The sequence below is a fragment of the Cebus imitator genome, unplaced genomic scaffold, assembly GCF_001604975.1.
Source record: "Cebus imitator isolate Cc_AM_T3 unplaced genomic scaffold, Cebus_imitator-1.0 Scaffold298, whole genome shotgun sequence".
NCBI lineage: Eukaryota > Metazoa > Chordata > Mammalia > Primates > Cebidae > Cebus > Cebus imitator.
The window spans coordinates 2,467,715-2,478,814 of NW_016107613.1; the positions used below are offsets into that span (position 1 = coordinate 2,467,715).

At 31.6% G+C, this 11,100-nt stretch overlaps 1 protein-coding gene across 1 annotated transcript; it reads right to left on the reverse strand.

Annotated features, from left to right (window-relative positions):
• Positions 1-9,447: 9,447 nt before the first annotated feature.
• On the reverse strand, positions 9,448-9,717 carry LOC108285486 (metallothionein-1E-like; the record flags this gene model as incomplete). The annotated part of the gene is made up of 1 exon (XM_037729316.1): positions 9,448-9,717. A coding segment is annotated over one exon (183 nt), but the record flags the coding sequence as incomplete, so codon positions are not given.
• Positions 9,718-11,100: the final 1,383 nt, after the last annotated feature.

Below are 11,100 nucleotides of genomic sequence, written 5' to 3' on the forward strand. Positions count from 1 at the left end.
ATAGGTTTATAAGTTTATTTTCATAACCACATCTCAATGTTCTTCTAAGTTGCCTTGCATGATTAATATATTTTAAATATTTTTCATTTTCAACTTTAATTTATTAATGGACCATTACAGCTTTGGGAAAATGCTTTTTCTCTTTGTCTCTCAGATGTTCAGGTGCTGATAAATTAAGAAAAATTTCTAACACATGGAGGATAGTCTCAATTCTAATTGTTATGTAGAAGGGTATAACTGTTTTAGCCTAAATACTTAAATGGTTTCTGAATTTTGCATTTGTTTGAATAAACATATTATGTGAGCATTTTGTATGAGCTATGAGTATGAAACATATTGTAGGAGCATTTGTTTGATGAAACATATTGCCAGTCAAAACTCTTCACATAAGTTATATTTATTTATCATTTTTAGAATGTTTACCAAAACTAAATGCTTCAAAATTATTCCAATTAAAAGTAAAGACTTCATTAAAAGGTTAATTCCATGTTTAGTTGTAGCTATTTATATTAAATATTTTGTCTTTGAAATCTAATATTTTAATTGTTTGCAGTGACCAGCTTGCTATTATAAGGATAAATAGTGAAGACCTCATATTGGCAAATTTTGCTTTCAATAATAAAAGTTCTTAAAAAGCTTTCAAGTCTGAAAATTTTTTTGTGCTCTCTCCATTCAATAATTTGAGAGATATCCAGATGATTTTTAACAAGATCTAACCAAAACCTAAAGAACAAAATTACTTTAATTTTTAAATACAGTTACAGGTAAAGTTTCTAGATTTGTGAGGAAAAATAATACACCCAGTTAAGTTTCAACTTCTTACAAAATGAGTTTTTTTTACTAACAATATGACCTGTGTAATATTTGGATTTTAAGTAAACTAAAAAGTATTTTTAAACTAAAATTAAGATTTAACCATGCCTCCTATATTTTATCTGGCAACCCCAAGGTAGGACACATTGGTTAATTTAAATATTAATTCTTTAAATAAAAATTCATTCTAAACAGAAAAGACAGTGCATAATGCCATGCTAAATTATTTCTTAAAATATATTTGATACCAGCTTCATCATAGAAATTTTGTACTTTCATTTTTCAAATTAGGAATCACAAAAAGTAGATCTACATACCAAATCTGGCCCACCACCTGTTTTGGTGCAGCCCATGAGCTAAAAATGGTTTTTACATTTTAAAATCATTTAAAATGGAGAAAAATATTTTGTGAGATTTACAATTATATAAAGTTCAAAATCAGTGTATGCAAATACATTTTTATTGAAATATATCCATGCTCATTCATTTATGTATTTCTGCTTTCTATAGAAAAAGTTGGCCAACTGCTTTCTAAAATATGTATCTATGTGTGTGTGGTGTATATATGCATGTGTGGATTTTGAAAACTACAGTTTCTATTTCAGATGATGGGATATTTCATTTTACCATTAATCTATCTTGTTTCTTATGATTTTTACTTATCACAACATGATTGCTCGCCAAATTTTGCCAGTATATCATCACTTTAACCTAGGTGCCCTTCCTTTCAAATTAAACTTCACTGAATTTGAAATAACTATGAAATTAATGTCAAATATTTTCTTTGATTTAAAAAAGCCAAAACTTTCTATCATTCTACTTAAATTGATGTTTTCAATGAAAAAGATTAATGGAATTAACAAATACTGTTTGTGAGTCATTTAATTATAGTGATATAAAAGTAGAGTCAGTAAATTATTTGTTAAATTCTGCTTTTAACAGAAACAAAACACGAAAGATAAGCAGCACTTCTTAGCATGTGCCTGATAAATCAGTATATAAGATATGAGTATAATCTATTTCAAAGTCTCATTTTAAAAAAAAAGTCTTATGTCAATAAATAATACATTATTACATCATGGGCTACATATAATTTTGTCATTGGTACAATTTTAGTGTCAAAAATAAATTCAGATTACATAATGTGGCATTTCATGCAGAAAGACAATTCCTATAAGAACACTCCTAACTCAGGAGCTGTAATTATCTCAGAATCAAGCTGGCAAAGGTTTTCCTGTAACAGGGAGGGGTAAGTAGTGAGAAAGAGGATGTTGGGAAAATGATGGTGTGTATGCAGACTGGAAAATTGGCAGCCTTTAGCAAGAATGTTTTCTACTCTGGTTAGTAGATTCTGGGGATGAGTTAAAAGGACATATTCCTTATATTATTGCTTGCTCGGCCTTGGAGACAACCTGAAGTTAAAGGATCTATGGGCAGGAAAGAAGCCTACTAAAGTTTGGCCAAGACAAAGTAAACAATTGGGATCACTTGATAAATATCAAATTTGAATATATAATTTTAAAATGAACCCTAACAGTTAATCAGTAGATTGGTAAACACTGCTTTTCATTGTGATGAGATATTTCACACCAATGCTTCATGGCAAATTTAGACATGCTTTCTGAGAAAATTATTTATTCTTCATCCATTTTCTTTAGACATGATATTCATAAATGTTGGAAAAGAAATATTAAAACTGTCCAAAAGCTGATGACCTAATTATTTATACATACAGCCTCTACTGACAAATATATATTTCTTTTCTCTTGTAAAAGAATTCTCAAAGATTAGCCCTTAGACAGAAACTAAACTTGGATTCTTAGATTCTAGATAAATGATAAAAAATGAAAATATAAGACAAACTAATATAATTTTAAATATGTCATATCCATATTAACTGTAGGACTCAATATTGCTAAAGTATTAACATTCCTCCAGTTTGCTCTATAGATATCAAGACATTTATAATCAAAATTTTAGTAATATTTGTACAGATATTAACAAACAGATTTTCACATTTATATGAAAAGTCACTAGAATAACCAAGAGAATTTTCAGAAGAACAAGCTGAAGGAGTCACATAAATCTATTTCAAAATAATCATAATGTTATAGTACTAAAAACTGTGGTATTGGTAAAAGAACAAAAATATTAATGGAAAGAAAGGGAAGTTCAATAGATACTGAGGATTATTCAAGGATACAAGTGAGGGAAGTAGTGCTTAAAAAACAATGTATTAGGTATTATGCTTACTACCTGGGTGACAGGATCAATTTTACCTCAAACCTCAGCATCACACAACTTACCCATGTAAACAACTTGCACATGTGCTCATTGAAACTAAAATAAAAGTTAAAAGATAAAAAAACAAAAGAGAGATACAAAGATACAAAGATATAGGCAACTGATTTTTTGATGAAATTTCAAAGTCAGTTTCATCAAAAAAGGATTGTTTTTGCAATAAATTTCGTTGGAACACTTGGATGTCCATATGCAAAAACTATCAATCTCAACATATATTTCACAACTTGTATAAAACTTGTTTGCATAGAGTATATGCATTTGTTTGCTGAGGCTGCTTTAACCAAATACCATGGGTTAAGTGGCTTCAACAACAGAAATTGATTTTCTTATATTTCTGGAAGTCCACAATTAAAGTGTCAATAGTCCTGGTTTCTTCTGAGTCTTCTCTCCTTTTCTTGCAGACAGACATCCTCCAGCTGCCTCCTCATATGGTTGTGCCTCTCAGCATGCACATCCCTGATGTCTGTATTGTGTCCAAATTTCTATTTCCCATACAGATACTCATCAGATTAGATTAGGGTCCACCCTAAGAGCCTCATTTTAACAAGTTACTTGTTTAAAGGAGTTATCTCTAACTACAGTCCATTTTGAAGTACTGGAGATTGGGATTTCAACATATGATTTTTGAGGGAGATAATTTAGTCACAACAATACTTAACATATATATCTACTTATAGAATATGCAACTTTTGTATTTCTAGAAGAAAATAAACATAACAATATCCACGACATTGGCTTTAGTGATGAGTTTTTACATATGACACTAGAAGTGTCCCAAAGAGAGAGAAAAAAAAAACTGATTAATTGAATTTAAAAAAAATTTTTTAATGTGCTCTGCAAATAAGCATGTGAAAAGATCATGAAGATTATTAGTCATTAGAGAAATGCAAATTAAAACACCTGAGACACCATTATACAAATATCAAAATCATTAGGTTAGAAAAGTTATCTGTATCTGTCAGGAATTGGAGAAGGGTCAAGAAATTGGCTGCCAGGGGCTGCACAGGGGTTCTTTTACAGTGATTGAACGGTTCTGTGTAGTGCTGTGAGGGTGGTGGAGCAAGCATTTACCAAAACTCATAAATCTCTATAACGCCAGTAATGAATTTAATTATTTGCAAATTTTAAAAAAATCTACCAAGATTTTGGAGAATCTCAAGATGAAATGAAGACTGTAACAAATGAATCTAACTATAGTACAAATGTGGTTGAAAAGTGGTTGCCAGGAGTCAGAATAAAAGATGCTAAACTAAGTAACTCTGGAAAACAAGGTTTTCACCGTATACTCCAGGGCTATTTTCAATTATATGTAAACAGAAATGTCTTTTGCATAGTAACATTTTAGCAATGCACCCATTTTGTTTACTATTACTTCACCCTCTTTGTCTTTATGCTAAGATGGATTTGGTGCATAATTTTGTTTGAAAAGCAAATATATCTCTTTTGGATGGCCAAGATAAAGGTAAAATAGAACTCAAAAAGAGGTTCATTCGCCATAAGCCCAAATGAGTTTTCAGGTTAAGTGAATATTCAGGAAATGTAGTATCAGAGCCTAAAATACAAATTGTGAATTTACTTAAACATATGTTTGTTTATTTGTATATGTAAATATAGATTATGACATTATTTAGATATGTTGTCTTTCCACACATTTTGGTAATTTACTATTACATATTTGTAAATTTTAAAATGATTGTAGGTACAAATAATGAATATATAAATACATCCTTCAATATCCTTTTGGCATATATTTCTACCGAACCATAAACTACTGGGTTACCAGGATTTAGAGTTTTTAATCATGTTGAGAGATGACAGAGAGTGAATGTCAAGTTAAATCATGAGGTAGTTTTTGACTTGTCCTAGTTTTGCCATGAGCTTGCATTCATTTACCCCCAGCTTTCAGTAATAGCCCCAAACAAAGACACTGGCCCTGTTGCAATTTTGTCACCAAGATAGATTTCTTGAAAATATTTCAAACAGAAAGAACAGTGATACTCCTTTTAGATGTGGCTTCTATTTCTGTGACAGCTGAAATCAATATTTTGGGTAAATTTTGCTTCTATTGTTTTTGCTTCATGGTGATGCAATCTCAAATAATTAAAATTGCCTAGTAAAGTAAGACAGTTACTTATAAGTTCGGTGAAAAAATAAAACTGCTTCAAAAATCCCATTATTGCAGTATTTAGGCCACACAGACTCAGCCCACCACAGCAAGTTATAAAGAATATAGCAGCAATCCCTAACTTGTAAGTTAATGATTGTATTAGAATTCCTCCAGGCAGAGAAAAAATAAGTGCTTTTGAAAGAACAATGCACAATTTGTCAGGAATTGATACAGAAAAAGGACTTTGGAGAGTAAATGATCACACATTTAATTGGATTTTGTGATAGTACATAAGTAGCTTACAATAAACCATCAATAAATGTTACCTGGCATGAAAGTAACTCAAGGAAGTATTAATAGCAGCATTAAAGGGGAAGGCAGAATACATGAAAAATCGATGAATCCAAGGCAAATCAGAATTAAGGCCAGGGGAAAGCAATTCCACTGTCTACCAATAGGGAAAAAAAAAAAAAAAAAAAAAAAAAGATTATCAGGGGAGTCACAAAAGCAAACAAAACAGACATCAGTGAGCAGCTGAGGACTAGAGAAAAACTACCGAAATTTCTTTTGCTCAATTTAACAGTATAAATTTTGTTTTATGTTATATGCTTGGCTTTATGAAAAATAGAATTGAAACAAAAAGGGCTTATATTACAAAAAATCCTTATAAGTGTTTTAAAAAGTGGTTAGCCAGTTACTAATAGTTGGATGATATTTTACCTTTAATAAGGGGAATTCCAAAGAAAGTAAGGTAAAAATCACCAAAATCAATGCAAAATGCATATAGTTCTGACTTCGAAAGTGCTTAAAAGCCTTTAAAACATCTACAAATTTACAATCTTTAAAAATGTTTTCCTTCAAATAACTCTTCAGAGAAATTGAACATTGAAGAAATGAAATATTTTCCAAACACAAAAGCTCGTTCTTGTACCAATCAAAATTCAACAATATTAAATTACTGAGCATAATCTATTTAAAAAGTTATAGGTAAAAATGAAGTCACTCTCAGTTAATACTGTGATTGATACAGAAATGGAAAATAGCTTAAAATGTGTATTTGTTTTCTTAAAAGACTGAAATACATAGAAGGAAAAATTTAAAGGAACAGGCATCAGGAACCAAACTAATCTATAAAAGATAATATTTACGAAGACATCACTGTTACAAGCACTGTGAAAATAATTTTATATATAGTATCATGTTTAAACCACAGTAATATTACTAGAGATATAAAATTATTGCCCAAAATACATACCTAAGGAGATCAAACAACAGAACTTGGGAGTAATTTTTCCAGTCCTGGAGTTTCTAAATGCAGTGCTTGGACACAAACTTAAGCCATCTGTTTCTACATTCCATTCTTAGCTAATATAATCTATTCCCATTTTTAATACACAATGTTTTTTGAAATCTTGTATTTTATATGTAGAAATAGGCAGATTATATATATCATATATATCCATTTCTATCAAAATGTCCATAATATTCATTAAAAATAGTCTTAAGGTATGTAAAAGTGATTTTTAATAGATTAATTTATCCTAAATTAAGTATATTTTATAACAAAAATCATTGCAATATCTGAAAATATTGGCTTATATGTATATAATCAAATAAAAATGGTGAGAATATATATAAATATCTTCCTTCTATTGGTTACAATGTCTTTGCTGAAATATTAGAATTTTGACATCAACTCTCAAGGAAAGGCAGAGCTAAGATCCACATTATTTAATGTTCAACTAGGTGCATAAAGTCAAGGAATGCACCCTTGACATAGCTCCAAGTTCTCATTAAAAAGAAAGTGGGGGTGGGGTGCTTTTAATCTTGTACTTGATATAAGATGATGTGCATTTACTAATTAAATGCTTACAAAAAGTTAAATATCAATAGTTGCTTTCGTTCTTTTTGGTGGCATTGTGAATATTTCCTGAAAGGTCTTCTGCCTTTACTAGATATTAATATTCAGTCATATCACATTTTGTTGTCATTAAAATTAAAGTTACTTCAAGAGCTTAATTGATTAATTTGTAAAATATGACAAATTGGCTCAGTTCTGAAGGCTGATCTGTTGATTTTCAGAAGCTTGGATTCCTTCTATTCCAAGAACATCTTTTTACTGTTGAACACAGAAAGGAAAAATGCAACAGTTTTTCACGCAGATTTTATTCGTAGCAAATGTTTCATAGAATATTTTAAAACGGTACAAATTTTTAAAATACATCTATAAGTTTACTGAGGAAGAAAAAGTGATTGTTTTTCATGATACCATACGTAAGTTCCAGGAATCATGTCAAAATCTGGGTAGTTGACATTCAAAACGAAAGATTGCAAATCAAAAGCAAAGTTAAAGGCAAATGTCTTTGGTGTCAGGGAGATTTGAGGGAGTTTGGTTGCGGCAGCTTGGGAGCAGATTAAATAAAATCCAGAAATACATTTTGATCCAATTTGGAAAGAAAAATACACCGCATGTTTTCACTCATAGGCGGGTGTTGAACAATGAGAACACATGGACACAGGGAGGGGAGCACCACACAGTGGGGTCAGCTGGGGGGAAATAGGGGAGGGACGGTGGGGGGTGGGGAGCTGGGGAGAGATAGCAAGGGGAGAAATGCCAGATGTAGGTGATGGGGAGGAAGGCAGCAAATCACACTGCCACGTGTGTACCTATGCAACAATTTTGCATGTTCTTCACATGTATCCCAAAACCTAAAATGCAATAAAATAAATAAATGGGGAAAAAAAAAACCAGAAAAATATATGACTGGTCACATATCTAAAACTTCTGCCAAACATGATAAAACAGCACATTTCTTTTTTCTATTCGTACATTTATTTTAAGGCTTTGGACTTGTAAAAGAATTTCCTGCTAAAGCCATCATACCCACTAAAATGATATAATTCTAAGGAACTTGGAATGCCTAATCCCACCCTTCAGAGTCATTGTTATAAGAAATACAGGCATATATATATATATATATATATATGTATGTGTATGTATAAACACACACATACATACATATATATATGTCTATGTATATAATATATATACACACATAATATGTATATAACACATAATATATATACATATATATATATGTATATATGCACCTGTTATAAGAAATACAGGTATGTGTGTGTGTGTGTGTGTATATATATATATATATATGTCTACACACCTGTATTTCTTCAGTGTCATTGTTATAAGAAATACAGATATATATATATATATATGTATTTCTTATAACAGGTATATATATATATGTATATATATATATATACACACACACACATATATGTATATATATATACGCACACATATGTATATATGTATATATGTGTATATATGTATACGTATATATATATGTATATATATACACATGTGTGTGTATATATATTCTTATATAATATATATATATACACACACAAATACATATATGTTGTGCTTAAGGCTCTGGGATACATCTGCAGATCATGTAGGATTTTTGCCTCCATCCCCCCATCACCTGTATCTGCCATTTCTCCTCATGTTATCCCTCCTCAAACTCCCTACCCACTGCTGCCCCTCCCCTAGTCCACCCCAACAGACCCCAGTGTGTGATGTTTCCCTCCCTGTGTCCATGTGTTCTAACTGTTCAACACCAACCTATGAGCGAGAACATGCAGTGTTTGATTTTCTGTTCTTGTGTAAGTTTGCTGAGAATGATGGCTTCCAGATTCATCCATGTCCCTACAAAGGACACAAACTCATTGCTTTTTATGGCTGCATAGTATTCCATGGTGTATATTTGCCATATTTTCCTGTCCAGTCTATAATTGATGGGCATTTGGGTTGGTTCCATGTCTTTGCTATTTTAAACAGTGCCGCAATGAACATACATGTGCATGTGTCTTTATAATAGAACAATTTATAATCCTTTGGATATATATCCAGTAATGGGATTGCTGGGTCAAATGGAATTTCTATTTCTAGATCATTAAGGAATTGCCACACTGTCTTCCACAATGGTTGAATTAATTTGCACTCCCACCAACAGTGTAAAAGTGTTCCTATTTCTCCACATCCTCGCCAGCATCTGTTGTCTCCAGATGTTTTATGATCGTCATTCTAACTGGTGTGAGGTGGTATCACAATGTGGTTTTGATTTGCATTTCTCTAATGATGAGTGATGATGAGCATTTTTATTGTCACTTGCATATTTAATAGAGAAAGAAATGCAGTAAATGGTTCCAGGTTGTATTAAAAAAAAAATCAATCCAGGTTTGTCCAGGTTGGTCTACTTACATCTGGGAGCAGAACTGTCCCCTCATCAGGCACAGCAGCTGCACTTCTCTGACTCCCCTTTGCAGACTCCGCCCTGGTCACACCTGGCACAGCCCACGGGGCAACAGGAACAGCAGCTCTTCTTTCCAGAGGTGCATTTGCACTCTTTGCACTTGCAGGAGCTGGCACACGTGCAGGAGCCACCAGTAGCGCAGGAACAGTTGGGGCATTATTTTTTAAAAACAGGTTTATGCCTTCAACTGGCAGAATTATCTAACATTCTTCTGAAATGTTTTATTGATTCTAGCTAAATCAATAAAACACTGAATAAGGAGGTGTTTTATTGTTCTTGGAAAGGCAGATAACAAGGCACTGATACATAATTTAAAGAAAATATTAAAAAATAAAATATTACACTAAAAAAGAAAACAAAAAAAATTGATCTAAGACAATATTTTAGTAGGAATAACCAAAATTTTGCCTTTGAAATATTTTTATTTAAAGAAGTTTTTGTGCATAAAAATGTTTATACATTGCTATACTACTGCTACTAATAATAAAGGAAACAATATTAAGTAAGAATGTTAAGAAGCGGTCAACCGAATCATGATAAATAAACAGAATGGACTTATACAACCACTAAATTAGTCTTATGGCAATAAATATTACTGTAAAATTTTCTGCAACATTTCTGCCTTGTTGTTAAGTCTGAAGTGCCTTTTGTCTAAGGTTCTGAAGCTTCTTTTTAATTATGTGATTTGTCTCCTTGTTTTAGGTTCTGTGAATCTTTTTATTGTTTACATACACTATGGCATACTAGAGCAAATGGTGTATTTTATAAAACTCTATATAGTGAAACCACTGCCCTGGCAAATTATGCAATATATTTACTAAAGAATTAGAATAAAAGCATTCATGTTACTCATACCATGTTCAGTGATTTAAATATCACAGCTCAAAAGTCCTGCTAATGAAAGCAAATACAGTTTGTATTATGATATGTACATGGTACATATTGTCACAAAGAATAACATTATTTTATGTGTGCTCAAAATGGAAGTTTATGTATTGATTTCAATTTTTATTAAATTCAATAATAATAATGTATTGCTCTACTACTATTAAAAGTAACCATGACAGCTATGGAGAGTCAGATTTCTTGGCATTAAGCAACTGATGTACATTCACAACAGTGAATGTACAATGACATAAGATGTTTTTGTAGCTTGAATAATTAGTTGAATTCTAGACAGTTCAAAACGGAAAATGGACAGAAAGAAAGGAAGCCTAAGAGGCAGTGAACACAGCAAATACCCATTTTGGTATTCTACTGAACACACTCTCCACTGATTGCTTGCCTCTAACGGACTCTCAAATGCGTTTCTATAGCTGGAATCTCAGTGCTCCCTCAGCTACTGTGAATAATAAATCAACTACCCCTGAGGCTTTGTTTCATAACCTCCAAATAGAAAGGTATTTGTGTCTTATGTACCTGAAACATTGATTATCTCTTCTATACAAACAGCTATACTCAGGTGTCCAATAACCAGAAATATCTTTCATCACACAGTCTTCTAAAAATGTTCCTAGCATACATATGGTAATTATGCCT